At 37.0% G+C, this 23,235-nt stretch overlaps 2 protein-coding genes across 2 annotated transcripts in view; one reads left to right on the top strand and one right to left on the bottom strand.

The window, feature by feature from the left end:
* Positions 1 to 2,274: 2,274 nt before the first annotated feature.
* Positions 2,275 to 4,024, bottom strand: LOC117794117 (tRNA-dihydrouridine(20) synthase [NAD(P)+]-like). The gene is made up of 3 exons (XM_034634604.1): positions 3,791 to 4,024; positions 2,747 to 3,721; positions 2,275 to 2,688 (listed from the first exon to the last, which is right to left on the bottom strand). The coding sequence occupies exons 1-3, from the start codon at positions 3,963 to 3,965 to the stop codon at positions 2,438 to 2,440; spliced, it is 1,401 nt and encodes a 466-aa protein (XP_034490495.1). The 5' UTR covers positions 3,966 to 4,024; the 3' UTR covers positions 2,275 to 2,437.
* Positions 4,025 to 6,614: 2,590 nt separating this feature from the next.
* The window catches only part of LOC117794115 (F-box/LRR-repeat protein 4), a 44,029-nt gene continuing 27,408 nt past the window's right edge, over positions 6,615 to 23,235 (top strand). The window contains exons 1-7 of the mRNA XM_034634601.1: positions 6,615 to 6,919; positions 7,004 to 7,440; positions 9,942 to 10,035; positions 10,103 to 10,319; positions 10,385 to 10,712; positions 10,777 to 11,027; positions 11,093 to 11,202. Coding sequence (XP_034490492.1) covers positions 7,117 to 7,440; positions 9,942 to 10,035; positions 10,103 to 10,319; positions 10,385 to 10,712; positions 10,777 to 11,027; positions 11,093 to 11,202 — 1,324 coding nt within the window. The 5' untranslated portion in view covers positions 6,615 to 6,919; positions 7,004 to 7,116. The remainder of the gene's footprint in view (positions 6,920 to 7,003; positions 7,441 to 9,941; positions 10,036 to 10,102; positions 10,320 to 10,384; positions 10,713 to 10,776; positions 11,028 to 11,092; positions 11,203 to 23,235) is intronic.

Genomic DNA, 23,235 nt, shown 5'->3' with positions numbered 1-23,235 from the left:
AAATAATTTTATTTTAAAACAAAATCAATTTTAAAGTAATAATAACGCAAAAAAAAACCTCTACACGAGGTAAAGGTCTAGTGACGAAATCAATTTCTAGCCCCAAAATTTCTGATATCCAATTTTGTGACGAGCAAAATTCAATTTAATCTACAAATTTTAAATAAATATATAAATTAATAAAAAAAAAAACGGAAATTGGCATTGTGCACTGTGAGCAAAAAGGGTGAGCTTCTTTGTACATAAAAATTACTTTTTGCGCAGTGCCGAATGCCAATTTTCGCTTTATTTTTTATTAACTTATATTTTTATTTAAAATTTGTAGATTAAACTGAATTTTGCTCGTCACTAAATTGGATATCAGAAATTTTGGGGCTAGAAATAGCTTTCGTCACTAGAATTTTACCTCGTGTAGAGGTTTTTTTTTGTGGGATATCAGAAATTTTTGGAATTACTTTTGCTTTTGACATTGTTACATTGCAGGCAAATAGTAAAATATATAAATTTAGTTGTTAAACGATTTTCATATTTAAATAAATTTTTCTTTAATTATAAAGAAAAACTAGGGGGCTTCGCCCCCTGCTCGCTTTGCCCGCGTTGCTACAGCCGAGCATACTCTACTGTCGGAGACCCCGTACTTACTATGAAAAAAAAAGGTTTTCATACCAAGACTTGGATTTCGCCCGATCGGTGCTATGACAGCTATATGATATAGTGGTTCGATTAGAACCAACTTTGGTCAGAATATATAAGTCTAATTTTAATGCATATTCTATTAGATTGGTTACGATATCTCGTAAAACAAAAAAGTATTTCATACTAAGACTTAATATTGGACCGATTGGCTATATGATATAGTGGTCCGATAAGAACTAACTTCGGTCAGGATTTTTTAAACTGACTTAAATGCATATGCTATCAATTTGGTTAAAATATCTCACTAAACAAACAAGTTTTTCATACTAAAACCTAATTTTGAACCGATCGGTCCTATGACAGCTATATGATATAGTATTCCGATTTGAACCAACCTTGGTCAGGATATATAAAACCAAGTTAAATGGATATTGTATCAGTTTGGTTCAGATATCTCTTTAAACCAAAAAGTTTTTCGTACTAAAACATGATTTTCGACCGATAGGAAAATGTATTTATTCACTTAACAGGTAATATCTTCCAAGCCCCTCAACCAAAAATTTATGTTTCAAATACCAAAAAACGCGAAATTGTACGTATTACAACATAATCAAATTTAACAGAAATCGTTAGAGCCGTTTTGTCAGAAATTGCCAAAATGTAAGCTTAAAAACATTATATCACCTGTCAAATGTTACCCGAATACTTAAAAAAAAAAGGTTTAAAAAACGCCCTCAAACACACCTTTCCAATGATGTACATATCTGTAGCTTCTATGGTTTGGAAACTGTTAAGGTTTCAATTTTAGCGGGATTTAGCGTTTTCCCGCTAAACTAGCGGGAAATTGAAAATGTCTTAAAACAAACATTTCTAGATTTTCAAAGAGGAATAAATCCCCATCATTACATCTAAGCTTTTTTAGCGCTTTGATACAAAACAAAGAAACTAACTTTTCATTTCATTTTGAGAAGTCCACTAAAAATTTCAAATTTATTTATCTTCTGGACCAGTTAACAGATTTGGGTCATCGAGGTATCAATCGACGCGTATTTTTGATAATAATTTTTAAAAAATAAATAATTTTACCAAAAAGCCCCTCCCACTTACACCCCCGTATCTCATGACCCAGGTGAATTAGAAAAAGTTTTAGTATGCCATTTTGTAAGTTAGGACTAAACCTTTCGATCAATATATAACTTAATCTGATCGGACAGTCGTAGCAAATTAGCTGTATATATTGTTAGTCGCCTTTCGCACCCTTCGTGCTGCTTTCGTCACTAACGCGAACTGCCGTCCGCAGGGATAATTAGTCTGGGAGTATCTTTTTACAATAAATTCAATGTGTGTTGCAAGCATATCATCAATAAAAATTAGAGTAAGTTTCTACGGGCTAAGATTAAAATAAAATGTTCAATAGTGGGAAAAGAAGACTGAGCTGAATACCCGACCAAGTTTGTTGTAATCAGCACAGAGAATTCGGAAAGGTTCATGCAAAGATTAGTAAGTAGTACATGCGAATAAAGTAAGTGGGTAAGTCAATAACTTGGAAGCTTCTGTGATGGAAGGTTAATTAGTTAAAGTCTACTGGGTTATGATGGCATATCAATGACGGAAACCCAGTTAAGGCCACGAAAAAGATACAAACTTAATCACTAATCTTTATTTTAGAAAAATAGATTTACAAAACTTGATTAAGTAATGAATTTCATCCAAACTATAATATTAGCTTCTTTTGGGTCAATAATCCAAATACCTATACATTGAACAAGATGATACGAGTATTACCAATCAAATATATTAACTAAATAATTAGGCTTCCATTGTCACTGAGCGCTTCTTCTCTTAGTTGTCCGAGTTGTAACAATGCAACCAAGGCCGCTCCCTGCTCAGCCTGTTTCTTGTTCTTCTCCCAGAAACTACTGCTGTAGCGCTGTCCATCATAGCCACAAATGGACCGGAAAAGCTTGTCATTCTGATGCGTCTCATAGTCCGGAGGTTCTTTACCCATGCGACCCGCGTGCACGTAAAGCAACGTCTTTGGAAGCTGATTGTCTGCGGGAAATGATTGGTTTGAAATTCGATAAGGATAGCTAGATAGATATTGCGTTACCATTGGCGTATGTGGAACGCAGAAAAGCCATATTGCGAGTTATGACTCCCTCAAACTTGTCCGAAGTTTGTTCCAAGCTCAAATTGTTGACGATATCGAGTTTTGGTCGTTTGCTCATACCCTGGGAAGGCAGTACACCGGCACGTCCGATATTTCCTTGATGTTTGAGCTCTTGCTGCCGGCGTCGACAATAATCACCGAGGTTCCAAATCTCGCATATCTGCTGCAATGTCTGACACTGTAGGAATCGCTTTCCACGCGGCGTCTCCTGCAACTCCTTAAGGATGCTCTGCACACAGTACTTGGTGTTGTGCGGGGCATTGTCATAATCGACGCAAAGACGGAGATATTTATCAATCACCGTGTCCATTGGCAAGACACCTTCTTTGCGAAATATGGACACATTCAGTTGGGCAGCACGAGCGACCATTACGCTATCCGCACCACACATACTCTGGAATTTATAGATATCCTCATAGGTGTGTATGTCACGGGATCCCCCATTGGCTATAATCGGTATGTCTACGGCTCTAGCTACCGCCCGTAAGACGTCCGGATGTGGCCGATGCTGAGGACGCTCATCCCTAGTCCGGGCATGAATGCCAATGGCTGAAATGCCCGTTGCTGCCAATTGCTGAACCAGCTTCACGGTATCCAGTGGATCGGGCAGTATACGTATTTTACAGGTAACGGGTATGTCCAGCTGGGAGCATAAGGTGCGCAGTATATCTGTCGCTTTGGTGGGATCTGCAAGCAGCGCTGCTCCCATGCCGCCCTTGATGGAAAACTCCTTGGGGCAGCCCATATTAATGTCCAGACCGGCAATATCCGACTGCACCAGTTTGCCGACAGCAAGTGCTCGCTCCGGATTGCTGGTTCCCAATTGTAGCACTACCTTTGACGTCTCCAATGAACACGTGCGAAATACAATTGTTCCGTCCGAAGGGTCCACAAAGTCAACGGTCCCCAAGGCAGCTAATGAGAGAGAGAGACAGAGAGTGATAAGTGATATCAACCAGACTGTTGTACTCCATTTCAACTTACGGTTTTTCCGGCGAATGCTTTTGATCAATTTAAGATCAATTAACTCTTCGGTGTAAACAATATCGGCGCCCATTTCGAGGGCAAGCAGACGCATGGGCAGTGTGCCCACGCGCACCATTGGCGCCAGGATCAGTTTGCCTCGATATTCAAGCCGTTGCTGGTTTTTTAATCGCATGTTTATTCTCTAATTTACCCAAAATCGACCACCCAATTAACATACATAAACAATTCAGATTAGAGGTGGGCGATCCATGTACCCACGGCACGGCACGGTATTCAGTGTAGCCAAAACAGTTTCATCTATTCACGTTATAGAGCAGCTTAACCTGATTTGAACTTAAATCGTTTGATCTGACAACACACTTTGGTAAGTCTTTAGTCTGGGCCAACTCCAAATCAAAAAAAAAAACCCAAATTGAGGGCAATTTATCATGAATTTAGCCGAAAAAATTGGTTTGGGGACTCAAGTTTTTTTTATTAAAGTGTTTGAAGTTTCCATACAAAATTGCCTATTTTTGTTGTTTCTTTGTGCAATTTGTTACTACTATGGACCGTTTACCAACACTAGTTTTGTTTGACTTGTCCATTTTATGGCCAGTTCACCAAGTACATTATAGATTTGTGAGTTTTATTTGGAAAAATCTCAATCGAAAAATAATGTAATGAAAAATAATAATTTTGAATATTTGGCCAAGCTCCAATTCCAAGAAAAGTTCCAAGAGCACTGGAGAAGCATTTATAAGATTTTTATGATCATGAAGTGTGTGTGCAACCGTGAATATATTGTGCCGCAGGGAAAGTTTTTTTTTTTATATTGTGCGATTTAAAAAAAAAATTTTTTTCTTCGGTCTTCAATTAACATTCCCAAGCCCCCTCTAGCATGTAGTTTTTAGAGATGTTTGAGAAGCTACTTGTGAACGTGTGACCAATTCAGTGTTGATTAACGAGCTGTTAAGTAACAAGTTGCACAAAGAAACAACAAAAATAGGCAATTTTGTATGGAAGCTTGAAAGATTTGTTTAAAAAAAATAGTTGAGTTCCCAAACTAAATTTTCGGCTAAATTCATAATAAATCACCCCCTATTTGGGTTTATTTAATATTTTGTTTAGTTGAAATCGGACCAATAGACAATTACAGTATATTTTAGTGGTAAGTACAATGCCTGAATGTAAGAGCTGGAGAAAAATTTACCATGTAGAAACATTACATACAGTAGCTTAAGCTGCTTTGAATGAAAGCGAGTTGCCTTAAACCACCATTATAAACACTTTTTAATTAAGCTTTAATGCTAACAGTGTTTTAGTGTAGCTTGCTTTTTAAACCCGTCGCTAATTTTTTTCAAGCCGCTTTAAATGAATGTACAAGCACAGCGTTTTGAAATGTACTACAAGCCAGCTTGTCGCTCATATACAACTGCTAAGTACCATTAAAAACACTACGATATGCCAAATATTTAATTAATACACAAAAATATCAATATTAAGTCACAACTATAAACATTTATCAAAAATTTGTTGTAAGAAAAATTAAATTATCTTTAAACAAGTCGATGTTATTGATGGTCTTAATGGATTTTTAAAAATCTATGTTTTCTAGTTGTGTACGAATTTCATAAGGCAGGTTTACGTGCTCTTTTTCGATTTTCTATGCGTAAAAAATTTAAATTTATCTAAAAAAGTTTTTTTACCAGACCTTAATTTTAAGAACATTATATTAATTAAACAAGAATATATATTTATTTGAGCTTTAAGGCCTGTCTCCAGCACCGCGAAAAATTCCTGCGAGGAGTTTGCTAAATATTTCTCGTGTGTGTGGAGCATAACTAGAACAGTATGACCACTAAGCAAATAACCTATAGCGAACTTATATTATACACAACAGGACGGTTCTTTTTTTAGGTCCATAGTAAATTTCACGGGTGGACGCAATATCTGGCGTTTTTTGTGGACACTAGCCTGTAGAAAAAGCTATATATAGCCAGAAAATTTTGTTGGTAGCTAAAGAAAAAAAAACGCTGGTGTAAGAAAAAAGAGTACCATCTCTGCGTTCGACTATGGCAGTGACATAGGGGTTAGCGCAAATGATGTCAGTGCCGAAAATCTTTGCATCTGTTGCATCCACGTAGTTGGACACTTTAGTCCAAAAGCCTGTGGTATTCTTTAAACTGGATGTACTTAATAAGTTGGACTTTCGAGTTTTGGAACAGAATCTCTTCAATATTGGTTGATTTCACCTTGCTTGGAAAATAGCTATAATTCCCGCTAGCCGCTAGATCTATCGGGGAAATAGATGCATGAAATGAGTTCTCTATGTGATAAGGGCTGTTCCTGAAACTGATTAAGTTATGCTTAAAGAAAATTAAAACCACTTCTGAATTTGTTTCAGGAATACCTCTTTATTTGTTTCTCAAAAGTCGGCACACTAGATAGAAGTACAAATCAATACCAATAGGTAAGTGCGTGAAGGTGCCCACACACGACAATCATGTTCGATGAGCGTGCTCGTTGGTTGATGTTTTTCCTTGCTCATGAACGGCGAGCGGTTTAAAAAGGCCACTTGTTATGTTTTCAATAAATATTTTGTTCCACTTTTCTTGGGGACGCTTAAATTAATGTGATTATTTTTGGTGTTATTTGACGACACAAACGAGAACAAGTTCTCGAGACGCTTGCTAAAAATTTTAAGTTTTCAAAATGAACGAACTGCTCGCCGATCATGCTCATCGCACATGCTTGCCGTGTGTGGGCACTATTAGAGAATCTGTCACGGCTGCAACAGGAACACAATTTGTTATCAAAATTAATTAGTAAACAGAAGTAATGATAAAACTGTAATTATTTAAGTTTTTATAACATTTGATATCAACAGACTAAAAGTAATCGGCAGCATTTAGGCTTCGCGACCCAGTTAGCACAAATACCATCCGTTTTTCTACCAGTAAATAAAGAGGAATTCGCAATTGCCTCTAATTGAATTAGCGTCGTGTAAATGATTGAACTTGTATACATATGTACCTTTGTGTCAACATTAAATCCGGAACCGTGTTGAAACTAATACGGACACTCGTTTTAAACTGATAACTGTAAGGACAACTTGTGTCTCGGCTTTCCATTGTCTATTGCATCAACATTGATTAACATTAAGGGCATCACCTGAGTGCATCTCAGTTTAAAAAGCTCTTATATTGCGATCTGCAGCATTTCTGGCTCCGAATTGGACTTGGGCGCGGTATGCATCTTGCTCCCCTTGGTACGTTGAAGAGCGACAAATCGTGTTTTGACAAACAAATAATACTGTAAAACTCATTTGCGTTCTGACGCGTCTGATGAGCAACATGTCTCTGCTGGCCTACGACGGCATCGAAGACGGCAACTTCAGCGACACGGAGACAGATGCAACCATTGATTTTACGGCGATGCTAATGGATCCCCACAACGATTGCAATAACAGCTGGTTTGACTGTGAAAGTAAATTACAATCGCAGTCGCAGCATGATCAGAGTTACTATCTGGGACAGTATGTGCTAGGAGTCCTCGACTATAGTTCACAGTATGGTATTGACTATAGCATATCCTATACGGCGACCAACGTCATTGGCAGGCCGACTAAGTTTCCCTCGTATGGCGACTACCCAGAGACCTTTACAATGGTGAGTTACGAATGTCTAGTTTGGAAAATACAATAAATAAAGAAAATCAAATTATACACTTCCCCGGAGAAGCTCACATCTTGTGACATTTTCATCCAGAAACATTTTCATGTTGCTCGTTCAAACAATTTGCACGTGACTTAAGTCAGCGGTGGGGAAACCCTTGCTCACGCTTTTCAAAACGGTACTTTGGCTTGCTCGCGATTTTCGACAGTACAACAACTTTTGACGCTGCTCGCAAATTATTTATGACCCCAATAAAATTAACAACAAACACAGCAAATGCTCGAGTTTCGGCTACGACGGGTACCGTCATAAAAGTGTTCACTTTGCTAAAATTTATGACTTCAGAAACGTCTTGTACACTGCGTAAAAAAGTAAATTTTGGTTTTGATTGGCTTTGATGCGTTTTGATTTTTACCACATGATTAGCGTACGACTTGCAAATTTTTCAATGTAAAAATACTAATTTCTCTAAGTGAATAATTGTTTTGGTGCATTAAAACCAACAAAAACCACACAGATTTTTTTGTAGCGACGCACAGAGACATAAATATGTTCATTTTGCTTTAATTTATAACTTCAAAAGTTGTGTTTGTTGTGGGTGTTGTTGTAGTGCTCACAACTGCAAATTCCGTGCCCACCGCTGACTTAGTAGTTCAGAAGTATCAGCAAACCGATTGCATCATTGAATGAATTGAATTTCATTTCTGATCTTTGCTGCCACTTTTGCATTTTTTAAAGTACATATTTTAAAATTGTTTTCTTAAAATGTTATGAGTGCATTTATTTTTATGTTATTTTAAGCATTGTTTTCCATCTTGTGTCTTTATATATCTATATATATCGTTCAAAAAGTCCCCGGACTGACAATGGAAAATATATAGATTTTGTTTTTAAATCAATGTATTTATTCAATATAGTCTCCGTGTAGCTTAATACACTTAGTCCAACGGTCTTTTAACATTTCGAGGCCTTTTTTGTAATGGTCGGAAGAAAGTCCCTTAAAATAGGCTTCAGTTTCCTATTCAACTTCTTCATTGGAGTAAAACTTTTGTCCCTGGAGCCATATTTTCAAGTTTGAAAACAGGCAGTAGTCACTGGGGGCCAGATCTGGGGAATATTGCGGATGAGATAGAAATTCCCAGCTCAATTCTTTTATTTTTTCCACAGTTAAAGCGGCTTTGTGAGATGGTTCATTGTCTTGATGAAAAAGGATTTTTTTTTTGCTATATGCGGGCGTTTCTTCTTGATTTCGTCATTCACACGATCAACCAATGCTGAGTAATATTCTTTGTTGCATTTTTCACCCTTTTAAAGATAGTCGATGTGTATTATACTATGTCCATCCCAAATACACTGGCAAAAACCTTACCAGCCCACCGACTTGCCTTCACACGCTTTGAACGGCTGTGGGATAATCACCTCTTTTTGTCTTCCCAAACGTTTCGAGTCTTCGGTGCTCGTACGACTTCGTTTAAAGTTGGAATACCAATCGCAAGTAGTTTATTTACCTGGAGCAGAGACCCCGTAATGCTTATCAAGCCATGTCTTCGCTTCCACGGTATTTTTCCCATCAAAAAACAGTGTTTAATCAAAACACGAAATTTAGCTTTTTCCGTTTTTCAGACAATCCAAAAGTTGCTCAAATTTTAAAATTTTGCCTCCTAGAAATGAATTAGTCTGTCAAAAAAGATGTATTTCAAAGGGGCGTACCGTATGTGTCAGTCCGGGGACTTTTTGAACGATCTAGTATGTATTTTCAAATCTTTTTTTTTTTTACGGGCGAGAATTGACAGCATTGATTCTGATAATAAGTTCTTAATGATTTAAGAAGTTGAGTAATCAAAAAAACATAAAAATCACGATGGAAGAAAACTTCGCGTCCTACAGGGATTGAAATTAAATAAAAAATAATCTACTCAATATTTTGGAATCAATTAAAATGCATAAAAAAGTTGCATCAATGCATAACATTTTAAAGTTTGTCATTAACATAAACAGTTTGATTAAGATATCTCCAAAAGCAACAAAAATGTTCATATTCATAATATTAGTAGAGTGAAGCGATTTTAACCAAATTTGGTCAGGATGTATAAGACCAACTTAAATGCATATCCTAGCTTCTATAGTCTCTGAGATCGACGTGTTCATACAGACGGTCGGACGATGGACAGACTTGATACTGATCAAGAATACATATATATTTAGTTTATGTGGTTTGCCACGCCGCCTTCTGCCTGTTACCCACATTCACTCGAAGGCATTATTCAAATGTTGCCCCATTTTAAATAGGCACACGGTTTAAAAATATCGTTATAATATCTGCATTATGCCATATCGATATCAAAAGAAATTTCATTTAAAAAACTTACATCTAGCCTTTTTAATTGGTAATCTAGCGGGTTTGTCCTTATTGTTGCGATCCATATATTCTCTAGCATTTGTAAGGTTTGTAATCTTTTATTTTATCACCTTTACTTGCTTTTATTCTATTCCAGCGAACCTATGGTGACTGGTGGCAGCGCGCGCCATCATCAACGCGTGAGGTTCAACCACAGAATCTCCCATCGCTGCCCACACATGATTTTATTGGTACGTGAACTGACGCAGATTAAGTCGACTTTCTTTACCATTTCCTTCTTAATTACCTCATTAACAGTTGTTTGTTTCGAGAAGTTTGTAGTACCCACTGAAGTGGCCATCTTTGAGACATTTAACCCGGGTGGCGTAGTGCGCATCTGGGCGTATAGCATTACCAAGCATTGGACCTGCCTATGGGAGGCAAAAAACAGTGATATGATTCAGCCTCCAAGCAACTATCCACGTAATTCTCGCCGTTTTGCACCACCTCTAAAAAAGAGCAACTTTATAACCAAGTAATCAAACAATGCGACTTCTCGTGCCTTCCTTAATGATCTTATATCTGGCTGATTTCACACAGAACGTTGCGTATTGAGTTTAATCACAGTCAGCTGAATTACTACACCGAGATCGATGCTATAATGTTGTGCGGTCGATCTGTCTCAATGGGTTGTATGCAGCAGCTTATATCGCCAATAGGACAAAAACTTGATAACTCTAAGGAAGATACTAGCAGTGGACCCATCATTTGCAAATTGCGGACCCTGAATTTCCAACCTAGTTGCAGGGAAAACTATGCCGTCAAATTACATGATTTTATAAACAACGACTTGAGCCAGTTTCTAATGGAGAATAATATAAAATCTAGACAACAATTAAATAGCAGCATTTTTCTAACGGATCTTCCGGTTCGCCAACAAATTTGATTCATATGTTGCACTTTTTGTCTAACATGTCATCTTTTCATTTTAGTTTGAAATCCTGTTAAAAATACTCAGTTACCTGGATCTGAAGTCGCTGTTCCGCATGGGTCATGCATCGCGTTTATTCTATGACATTTCCACACATCCACTGCTTTATGGCGAACTTAGCCTAAAACCATATTGGCAGTTGACTAATTCCAAACTATTATGTACGCTGGCTCGACGCGCCACGATGTTGCGAAAATTGGATTTATCGTGGTGCGGCGGATTTGGTGAAGTCTCTCCTACCGAGTTCAAGAAGTCAGTGAAACGAAGATAATTAAATTGTTTTGGCATTTGATGTCTTATTTTTAACGTTTTTACAGATTTCTGACTCAACGAGGAGACAATCTAACCCACTTGCGACTAAATTCTTGTAAATTTCTTAATGCTAGCTGCATTGAGACAGTAGGCATAGTTTGTGATAATCTGACAGGTACGTAATTGTCATATTTAAATTTTGTTACACAATGTGTAACGCTATGAAGAACGCGGGTCAGACTAGTTGCAGTAATTACTTTCTTGATCAAAACCCTGAGCTAATTCTAAAAAGCCATGTTGTTTTATTAATACTGTGATCGGCGTAAACAATGGGTCCCAAAAGTTTGTATTATTACTATTATTAAATTAAATACAGCTTCGTTAAAAAAAAAAAAAACACCAATATGAATGATTCCACTAAGCAACAAATTTGAACTTTTTGACCATTAAACGAACAAAAACCCACTTTTTTATACCAGTTACCTATAAAATAATTAAAAGGGTATATTGAATTTGTTGGAATGTATGTAACATGGAGATGGAGGCTTCTCCGACCCCATAAAGTATAGATTTAGCCGTGTGTGTCTGCCCGTCCGTATGAACAAAATAATCTCAGGGATTATAAGAGGTAGAGTAATCAAATTTGGCACACATTTTTCTATATACCGCACGCAAATCAAGTTTGTTTCAAATTTAAGCCACGCCCCCCACCGCCCCTGCAAATCGCGAATTACCACCACACCTACAGTTTTTAAGATAATACAGTTTTTATGGTAATTCACGTTATCTAGTAATATTATCTATTATCCCACTGAATCGCATCAAGATCAGACTAATAGAATGGCATCTATGCACAGTGGATCCGCTTGTATGGAGACGCGGCCATAAATACTTCTAGTGGTGATATCCCATTGAAATTTTCACAAAAATTATAGAAAAATATTTAAAAAATATTTTATAAAAATTAGACAAATAGGATCACTATTTAATATAGCTGCCATAGGAATAACCAGTCTTAAATTCATCTAATTGCTTTTTAACTGATATAAACAAAACTTACACAATAAATCATCATTACATAAATCTAATTACTACCATAACTATGAAGTCAAAAAGAATCCAATCTACTATTTAAAATTCAATTTTTTTTTTAAAGCAAGAATCTTGCAACAAAAAGTTTTTTATTTTCATAATTCAGAGACCGTTCGTACAACATCAGCTTGAAGCTCCAATATGCTTGATGCGGTGTTATCCAGTAAGCTTTGCAACTCGACTTCAGCTCGAGACTCGTCCACAGAAATATTTTTCGGGTATCTCTTCTTTTTTGAGCTCAGTATACTTTGATAACTTGGGAAGAAATCAAAAGATATTTTGCTGTTTACAAAACTCCTTATAAGCAAATATTGGCTTTTAGTTAAAGAAGTCTCCATTAAAAGGGAAAGGACCTCAATTGGATCTGCTGGCAATAAGTTGTTCATTTGATGATCATTGCATAAAGAAGATACTGCGGACTCATCTATTCCATTCAGCAGAGCTAAACGCCGTCGCTTTGTTCTACCTGAGGTCTCCGCAAAATCATGTCTTGGACGCCCAAGCACACTTTCTGCTGATCGCTGTAATATAGGCTTGGTGCATTTTAATGAAATGTTTTCCTTTTCATTTAACCAATTAAGTTGGTACTGGAGAACAGATGATTTTTTCCGTTTATATCTTTCCCAGAAAGTTGCAATTCTCCTACAAATGTACCTTACACGTTTTTCTAAAACGTCAAACTCTGCAATGTAGCCCTCGCTTTCAATTTTTTCTTTAATAATTTCAAGTACATTTCGCAATTTTTGTGCGTTGATTCCATCATGCGAGCACCATAAATTAAAAATGTAGAGGCGTGCAAAAACACACTTATGGTATGAGTCTAATAAAATCGAATTGAAGTGGGAAAGACAAAATTAAATTAAAATTAAAAACAAATAAATTTATTGTTTTTGAAGCAAATACAAACGGACGAAAGACGTAGACAAAACAACACAAGAACAGTTAAAAAAAACTACTTTTACAACTTTAAAATAACCTCAAAAAAAAAAAAAGGTGCTGTTAGTATATTTACGACTGTACATACATCTGCAAATTTCTGCAGTTCATTTTAACACATTTTAATCTAAAATCTTGGACGAATACATACATATATATACATACCATTTGTGGAATTTTGTGGAATCCCAACTAAAAGTTTAACTAAACATGAAAAAGACGCTCAAAAAACACACAAAAAATATTAAAACACTTAAAATAAATTCCCGAGAAGAATTTATTAGATTATTTTTTATTCAAATCTTAATATGTTATAAATACCTTCAACTATAAAATCCATTTTAAATTACTCAATTTGCAGCACTCAATGAAACGTTTGACCACTTTGAAGTTTGCTTTTGTTGTGACAAAAATCTAACTTTACTGCAATGCTTTGCAAAAATGAACAAGTGTTCGTGCTTTCAAGGCCATTTCTAGAACATTCCGTTAGATTTCCAGAAAAAACCGGTTTGTCACCAAAAAATTTGGACAGTTTAGAGACAATTTGAATGCATTTGGTCAAATTATTTTGTGATGGATTTTTTGATTTATGGCCTATGGGCGGATCCACTGTGCTATGGCGATTTAATGTTTTCAAAGTAATAAAATAAATTTCTATACAGTACTCCTATTTATATTCAAATAAGTAACAGGTATCCTGTCGTCGGAATCTCGACTATAGCCTTTGCGACTATGTTGGGTTAGGTTAAGTCGGACGGCCCTCGTGGGCCAAGTCATAGGCCAGTAAGGCCCTTAGTGGTCCGGATGTTTGTGTGCCATGGTCATTACGCTGGCTTAGATCCCATGCATCAGAGCAGGTGATAGACCCCACGTGCAGCTTAACATCTTCTTGGATGTGTATAGCGCAATAGCGGCTTTCTTCACCCTATCCTCAACATTGGCTCTCCATGTCAGTTTGCTGTCCAACACCGTGCCTAGGTATTTGACCTGTGTCTTTGGTGTTAGCCGAGCTTCGTTAATTTCCGGGGGACAACCTTGTATCTCATTGTGAAGAAAATTAGGTCCGTCTTATCCGCATTGATATCGAGTCCGACTCCTTTCGCTCACTTGCGTATCAGAAATAAATTCCGAGAGGTTCTCTCATTGGAAAGAACGTAGCCTGTGGTCAGGCATGTGTTAAAAATCTTTAGCAGCCACCTGTAGCATGGCTAGAAATATTCCATCAATTTCAGGGGCTTTTATACCATTGCAGGTGCCAATGGCCCACTGGATTTTTCTTGAGGTTTTTAGTCCTGTTGGCAGTTCTTGTTCCTCAGTTACCAGGTCCTCATGCATTGTGGCATCGGGTACCTCAGTACAGCCCCGGAAGTAAGGTGACATGAGAGCTTCTAGGGTCTCCTCACTGCCTTCCGCTTATTTGCCTTCTTCTAGTTTAGTGGGCTACTTGGAGAGCAGCTTCCTTAGTCTAGCTGTCTCAGTCACTTTCTCGATCCCGAAGCAGAAGTTCCTCCACGAGTTTCTGTGAGCTTTGTGTATGTCTGTCTTATATCTGCTGGGCATGAGTTTATATTCCTCGTGTACAATTTTTTCGTCCGCTTGTCGATCTTGAAGAATTCTCTGAGGTTATTCCTTTGAATAGTGAGGTCTGGGCTCCACCAGCGTGGCCTATTCTTGTGAGTGAGCATGATGCGTAAAACGTATCTGTGAGATGCTTGGACAGGGTTTTTAGAGACTCCTCGATGTCGGTAGCGGATTCTATAATACCCGGTTCTGCAATTTTCGCGGTGGCTACCGCTTTAAACTTTGTCCAGTTTGTCGTTGCCTTTTTTTAGATGGTTAAAGGCATACTCAAACTTAATGTTCCTTTGATCTGAGAATAATGGTCCTTCGAGGACCTTTCACCCCGATATCAGGTTGCTCTTGTCCGTTGCTAGTGTTAGATCAGGCACGTAAGACGAGGCGGGCCCTACGTACGTATGTACCTCGCCTAAGTTTTCTATGTTTAGTTTAGTTAAAAGAATAAAGTCAAGGAGTGACTCACCCAGTCTCCTTAGCTCCGCAGGTGGGGTCGATCTGTCGTGTGCCATGAAGCTACCACTAGGCGCTTCCTGTCGTTCGCCAAGAACACTGCAGCCAGGTCGTCAGTGCTGTAATGTGACATAAGATAGGCTTGAATCCCCTTCCGTACAAGTACGACGGTTCTAGTTCCGCTTACCGTAGGTGTATAGAAAACGTTGTTTGTGCTTGATTTAAGCATCTCCCAAACCAGAGCGAATAAATCGCAGCGGCAGCGGCGCGAATAAACCGCGTGATGTTTTCCGCGCCAAAATCGCAAGTGTGTTCACACCGCGGCGAATTTATTCGCGGTTTCTTTATTCGCAAAAATGTCTTCGTCAAATGACAGCCATGAAAAAAGACATTGCGCATAAACAGCTAAACGCATAAACGTCACATGTGATGATTTTTAATAAATATTTTTCAATAAAAGTGAATGAGTATAAGTGAAAAACTGCTTCTCGTATTATATTATTATAATTATATTGTATTAAAAGCCAAAATATAATAATTTAACATGTAAACAAGGCAAAATTCAACACATGCATCACATGTGACGTCATCAGCGCAGAACATGAGCAAATTTCTGCGCAATCTAATTTTATCGTTCTTGGCGGCAAGCGGAAAAACGCTGCATGCGCGGTTCTGGAAAAAACGTTGCACATTCGCCGTCGAAACGAATTCGCTCCGCTTTGGTGTGCATACGTTCATAAGACGCAATGTAATTATATATTCGCGCCGCTGCCGCTGCGATTTATTCGCTCTGGTTTGGGAGATGCTTTAAGTCCAGCCACCATGTTGCTCTAGTGCAGATGCAGCACACTCAACTTCTTGGGTGGCTGCTTCACTTGACTGGTTGACTACGATCGTCAGGTCAGATCCTCGGCTGTTTTAAGGGTGTACGCGTTTTTGTTCTCCGGGTGTCGTTTTTTGAGGCAAAGGTAGACTCTACCAATGCCCCACTCCACATTTCCAAATCTTGGGTATAAGATGTCCTCTGCCTCCTTGTTGATTTAGAAGTTAACATTCTGGCCTCCCTCCTTAGGTGAGGGAATACCAGTATGCAACACCTTCCAGTCAGCCGTTGGCACGTCGGTATTCTGGGTTTTCAGGAGCGTTAGCGCCTGGTCCCCATCTAGGAAAGAGGTAGGGAATCGTACCTTCGCCTTTGGCTTCGACGGAATTAGCTCCCTTTCTACCACCTCTAGCTTGGCTCCCTCCCACATATCTTCCAGCTGTGAGACCTTCTGCGTAAGCCACCTGAGCGTTGGGTCGTCATTACATTTCTGAAGTTTATCCTCGCTTAGCCACTTAGCACTATCAAAGTTAGGCATGGGGTACCGGGCTCTTCTCTTATCTTTGCGAACAACAACTTCATTAGCATTGTGTGAACCAAGGTCCACCGATCTACCGGTATCCGGCCGTTGTCGTCGCTTCGGACAGTTACGGCCACGATGAGGTGCCTTTTGGACACCGCGACTTTCTTGGGGGGGCGCCTTCGTGGGCCTTGGGATCACACCCTTGGCTCCACTCGGCCGATTGGAGCTCCCTTGCTCACGGGGCTCTCGTTACTATGTCGAGCGCTGCCTTTTAGTTGCCAGCAACTCCTCGACTTTGTTGGTGTAGGCACTCGTAGATGCTTGCATTTGTGGCATCTTAGCGAAGTGCTGGCGGCCCTCATCGGTCCTCTGCTCAGCCCAGGCTAGTTTGGACTTCTCCTATTAAAAGAGATCCGCCTTACCCTGAAGCTTGCTTTGAATACGAAGCGCCTCCTTGTATTGGGCTTTAGCCTTCGAACCCTTACTTGAGGGTTTATGCTTGTCCCTACGGGGAAAGCTTGTTCCTTGCCCTGGTGAGCGCACAAGACTGTCCTCTTCCGTCTTGCTTATTGACATCACGCTGTCAAGATCCGAGTCCACGGAGACGCGAGTCAATTTCCCTTTAGCAGGTAGTTGTTTGCTTGTTATTAAGGCAGTAGCTGTACTACTGACTTGGCCTTTCTGACTAGTTATACCCGTTACTTAAAAAATAAGTAAAAGGGTATATTGTGTTCGTTGGAATGTATGTAACAGGAAGAAGGAGGCATCTCCGACCCTATAAAGTATATATATTCTTGATCAGCATCAATAGCCGGGTCGATATAGCCATTTCCGTCTGTCCGTCTGTCTGTCTGTATGAACAAAAGGATCTCAGAGATTATAAGAGGTAGAGCAACCAAATTTGGCACACAGAGTATACTCCACGCAGACCAAGTTTGTTTCAAATTTGAGCCAGGCCCCCGTCCACCCCGTAAATCGCGAAAAACTGTTAATTCATCTGTATGAACAACGGGATCTCAGAGACTATAAGAGATAGAGTAAACAAGTTTGGCTTACAGATTTCTATAAACTCCACGCAGATCAAGTTTGTTTCAATTTTAAACCACGCCCCCCTCTACCCTCGCAAATCGCGAAAAACCACCACACCCACAGTTCTTAAGATAATACAGTTTTTATAGTAAATAACGATATCTATTAATATTACACGGTGCTACAATAAAAAATCAAAACAAAACAAAACTTCTGGGATGGGACATAGCGTATGTTGTAGGTATTGGTAAATAAAATTTTTTTGCATACTGGAATTTTTTGGATCACATCGAAATTTTAAATAACAGTAAAAAACCGTTTTTTCATACTTGCGCTCACTAATACGCCCGTAGCTTCGTCAAATGTCCACTGATTTTGATTTTTTTTTAACAGTTTGGGAAAGGAGAAACTTAGGTATTTAAATGTGCCATACTTGACTTAACAGGTTTCAATTCCCTTATTAAAGTATTTGCTATGTAAAAAAATTGTTTGCGTTATTTTTTAATTTTTTTACTTTAGTGATGTTTTTGAACACTATTTTGTTAGAAACCCCCTAGCCTTGTTTTTTTTTTTATTAAAAAGAACACATTTGTACGAGTAAAATGAGTGTTCCTTTTCTAGAATCGGTCAATAACACTAGGTAACAGCCCAAATCTGAACTGAACCAAACCGACTTTTTTGGATAAATATAGGGCCTGAACCGACGAACAAAAATTTTTTCTTCGGCAGAGTTCTTTTTCAGAATTTTATAAAATTTCGCTTTTTTTTGCCGTTTTTTTTAGAGGTTCGCCCACTTTTGTCAACATTACGCGAGAATGGCAAACCTAATTTTGAAAAGCTTTACCTTTCCTAAAAGCGAATGAATATATCGGTAATTCATCAATACACAGTCTAAGATATAAGCCAGTAGTTTAAGAGGCATTAATTTTTGAATTAAGAAAAAAATTTTTAAGCTTTTTTTTTACTTTAAATTCAAGGAAAACTCAAAAAAAAAAACACTGAACTTCGGTTTTAATTTTATTTTTGCAAAGCTGCAGTAATTGAGCGTCGTTTAAGATATGATTCATTAAAATCTATGGAGAAACGGCAATATAATAAAATGTTATATCTATGCATGTTTTTCTTGATTTTTATGACTTTCTTGTAGAGCGGCATGACCTTTAATATGAATTTTTTTTGTGTTTTTTTGAGATATCTTAACCAGAATTTGAATTTGTAATTGTCTTACTCAACATGACCAAAGTTGGTTCAAATCGGTCGACTATATCATATAGTTGCAATAGGAAAGATCGGTCGAAACTCAAGCTTTAATATGAAAAACCTTTTTTGTTTTTAAAGATATTTTAACTAAACTGATAGAGTATGCATTTAAGATGGTTATTATTAAGATGGTTTCACCCGATCGGTCCTATGACAGCTATATGATAAAGTGGCCCGACTCGAACCTACTTTAGACAGGATATTTAAAACCAAGTTAAATGCATATTCTATTAGTTTGGTTACGATATCTCATAAAACAAAAAAGTTTTTCATGCTAAGACTTGATTTTCAGCCGATCGGTCCTATGACAGCTGTATGATATATTGGTCCGATTTGAACCAACATTGGACAGGATATATAAAACCAAGTTATATGCTTATTGCATTAGTTTGGTTACATCTCATTAAACATAAAAGGTTTTCATACTAAAACTTGATTTTCGACCGACTGTTCCAATGGGCGCTATATGATATGGTGGTCCGATTCAAAAAAGAAACAAACTTGACCTTCCTGCAACATAGAGGAATCTTCATACCAAATTTGGTGTCACTAGCTTTTAAACTGTTCTTATAATTTGGATATGAAACTTGATCTGCTTGCAATATAGAGGAACCCACATACCAAGTTTGGTGTCTCTATCTCTTATAGTCTTTGAGATCTAGGCGCTCATACAGACGGACATTGCTATATCGACTCGGCTATTGATGATGATCAAGAATATATATACTTTATAGGGTCTGCCACGCCTCCTTCTGCCTGTTACGCACATATTCGTTAAAACAAACCCAATAGACCCCTGTACTTTTTTTAAGTACGGGGTCTAAAAAACCGTTTTTTCGAGGTTGATGGAGTTAAGCAATCATATGCTTTAAGCTATGCATCCTACAATATAGTCGTTGGAAAGAGAAAAGTTATACCTTTTTAACGGTGTATTACACTACAAACTCGGATAAAAATTGAGGGAGCTAAGTGTAAAAATATATGGAAATTTTCAGATTTTTGCATCTTCACCGTACTCTGAACGAAATTTACTAAGTCAAATTGGTATAAAACTAATAATTTTGGTATGGTATTTCAAAAAACATTTAATTGTGCGTCTTCTGCTATTAATTAAAATCGAGTAATATTTAACCGAGTTATTCAACTTTTTAGGAAAAAAAAGCCATCAAATTGCTGACAGTATTTGATCGTTTTTAGTTCTTTTTCGCTACGTTTACGTATTTTTATCGGACCACAGATCCAAAAGCTTATGAAAAGTGAAAAATTTTCAAGTCCAAGTTGAATATTATTGATAAACGAGCTTGGAAATGTTACAATATCAGGACCGCCGACTATGGTACAGTTGTAAGCTATTTTTTTAAGGGCGTACAATGACATGAGCTGCAGCATGTCTATAAAAATACATTTTTTGCATTCCCATTTAAGTTTTTTCCAAGTTAATCTGGACCAGTTCAGCGACGAACAAGGTGATCGGCTTCACCAAAATATCGCTACTTAAAAAAAGCGCTCTGATGGCAAAAATAAAATCAACATAATAACAAATGACTGCTGCTCAATTAGCACGGATAGAGAAACCGATTATAATCAGTAAAAAAAAAAAAAAAATAGATCGAGTTAACATTTTTAAGTGTGTACTAAAAGTTTAAAAATAAAAAATATTATAACATGAAATAACTTGATATATTATATCGCCGTTTCTCTATAGATTTTAATGAATCACATCTTAAACGACGCTCAATTAGTGCAGCTTTGCAAAAAAAAAAAAAAATTAAAACCGAAGTTCAGTATTTTTTTTCGAGTTTGCCTTAAATTTTAAATTAAAAAAAGCTTAAAAAAAAACTTGAAAAAAAAAACAAAATTTTCTTAATTCAAAAATTAGTAGCTCTTAAACTACTGGCTTAAATGTTAGAAAGTATGGATAAATTACAGATATATTCATTCGCTTTTAGGAAAAGTAGAGCTTTTGAAAATCGATTTTGCCATTCTCGAGTAATGATGACAAAAGTGGGCGTACCTCTGAAAAACGGCAAAAAAAAAGCAAAAGTTAAAAAAAGTCTAAAAAAAACTCTGCCAAAGAAAAAAAAATGGTTTTTGTCGTTTGGGGCCCCACATCTATCCAAAAAAGTGGGTTTGTTTCAATTTAGAAGAAAAAAGTATAAATTTGTTGACTAGTGTAATTAGGAAAGTTATAATAGATTTTGGGAAACTATATGTTGCGCAATTTGTTGATGAGCGCGCAATTATAACATTGTCGACTGTCGTAATATTGATAGTAAATTCTTAAAGAATTTTTTTGGAGTGAAGAACTGTAAAATTAAAAAAATATATCAAGTTATTTCATGTTATAATAGTTTTTATTTTTAAACTTTTAGTTCACACTTAAAAATGTTAACTCGATCTATTTTTTTTTTTACTGATTATAATCGATTTCTCTATCCGTGCTAAGTGAGCAGCAGTCATTTGTTATTATGTTGATTTTATTTTTGCCATCAGAGCGCTTTTCTTAAGTAGCGATATTTTGGTGAAGCCGATCACCTTGTTCGTCGCTGAACTGGTCCAGATTAACTTGGAAAAAACTTAAATGGGAATGCAAAAAATGTATTTTTATAGACATGTCATGTCATGTCATGTCATTGTACGCCCTTAAAAAATAGCTTACAACTGTACCACAGTCGGCGGTCCTGATATTGTAACATTTCCAAGCTCGTTTATCAATAATATTCAACTTGGACTTGAAAATTTTTCACTTTTCATAAGCTTTCGGATCTGTGGTCCGATAAAAATACGTAAACGTAGCGAAAAAGAACTAAAAACGATCAAATACTGTCAGCAATTTGATGGCTTTTTTTCCTAAAAAGTTGAATAACTCGGTTAAATATTACTCGATTTTAATTAATAGCAGAAGACGCACAATTAAATGTTTTTTGAAATACCATACCAAAATTATTAGTTTTATACCAATTTGACTTAGTAAATTTCGTTCAGAGTACGGTGAAGATGCAAAAATCTGAAAATTTCCATATATTTTTACACTTAGCTCCCTCAATTTTTATCCGAGTTTGTAGTGTAATACACCGTTAAAAAGGTATAACTTTTCTCTTTCCAACGACTATATTGTAGGATGCATAGCTTAAAGCATATGATTGCTTAACTCCATCAACCTCGAAAAAACGGTTTTTTAGACCCCGTACTTAAAAAAAGTACAGGGGTCTATTGGGTTTGTTTTAACGAATATGTGCGTAACAGGCAGAAGGAGGCGTGGCAGACCCTATAAAGTATATATATTCTTGATCATCATCAATAGCCGAGTCGATATAGCAATGTCCGTCTGTATGAGCGCCTAGATCTCAAAGACTATAAGAGATAGAGACACCAAACTTGGTATGTGGGTTCCTCTATATTGCAAGCAGATCAAGTTTCATATCCAAATTATAAGAACAGTTTAAAAGCTAGTGACACCAAATTTGGTATGAAGATTCCTCTATGTTGCAGGAAGGTCAAGTTTGTTTCTTTTTTGAATCGGACCACCATATCATATAGCGCCCATTGGAACAGTCGGTCGAAAATCAAGTTTTAGTATGAAAACCTTTTGTTTAATAAGATATTGTAACCAAACCGAATCAATAAGCATATAACTTGGTTTTATATATCCTGTCCAAAGTTGGTTTAAATCGGACCACTATATCATATAGCTGTCATAGGACCGATCGGCTGAAAATCAAGTCTTAGCTAAAAAATTTTTTTGTTTTATGAGATATCGTAACCAAACTAATAGAATATGCATTAAACTTGGTTTTAAATATGCTGTCTAAAGTAGGTTCGAATCGGGCCACTTTATCATATAGCTGTCATAGGACCGATCAGGTGAAAATCAAGTTTAAGTATGAAAAACTTTTTTGTTTTATGAGATATCGTAATCAAACTGATACAATAATCATATAACTTGGTTATATGTTGTCCAAAGTTGGTTCAAATCGGTTTACTATATTATATAGCTGGCATAGGACCGATCGGGCGAAAATCAAGCATTAGTATGAAAAACTTTTTAGTTTTTTGAGATATCGTAACCAAACTTACAGAATATGCATTTAAGTTAGTCTTATACATCCTTACCGAAGTTGGTTCTAATCGGTCAACTATATCATATAGCTGTCATAGGACCGATCGGGTGAAAATTAAGTCTTAGTATGAAAAACTTTTTTGTTTAATGAGAAATCGTATTCAAACTTAATGAATATACATAAAACTTGGCTTTATATAGCCTGTCCTAAGTTGGTACAAATCGGACCACTAAATCATATAGCTGTCATAGGACCGATCGGACGAAAATCAAGTCTGAGTAAGAAAAACTTTTTTCCATTATTAGTTTTTGCCAAAGTAAGTACGGGGACTCCGACAGTCGACTATGCTCGACTGTAGCACCGGCCGACTAGTTTTACCGTAATTTAAAATTTCGATGTGTAACAAAAAATTCTAGTATGCACAATGTTTCATGTAACAATATCAACAACCTACGC

Source organism: Drosophila innubila, chromosome X (assembly GCF_004354385.1).
Source record: "Drosophila innubila isolate TH190305 chromosome X, UK_Dinn_1.0, whole genome shotgun sequence".
Classification (NCBI taxonomy): Eukaryota; Metazoa; Arthropoda; class Insecta; order Diptera; family Drosophilidae; genus Drosophila; species Drosophila innubila.
This window is presented reverse-complemented; position numbering and strand designations above follow the sequence as displayed.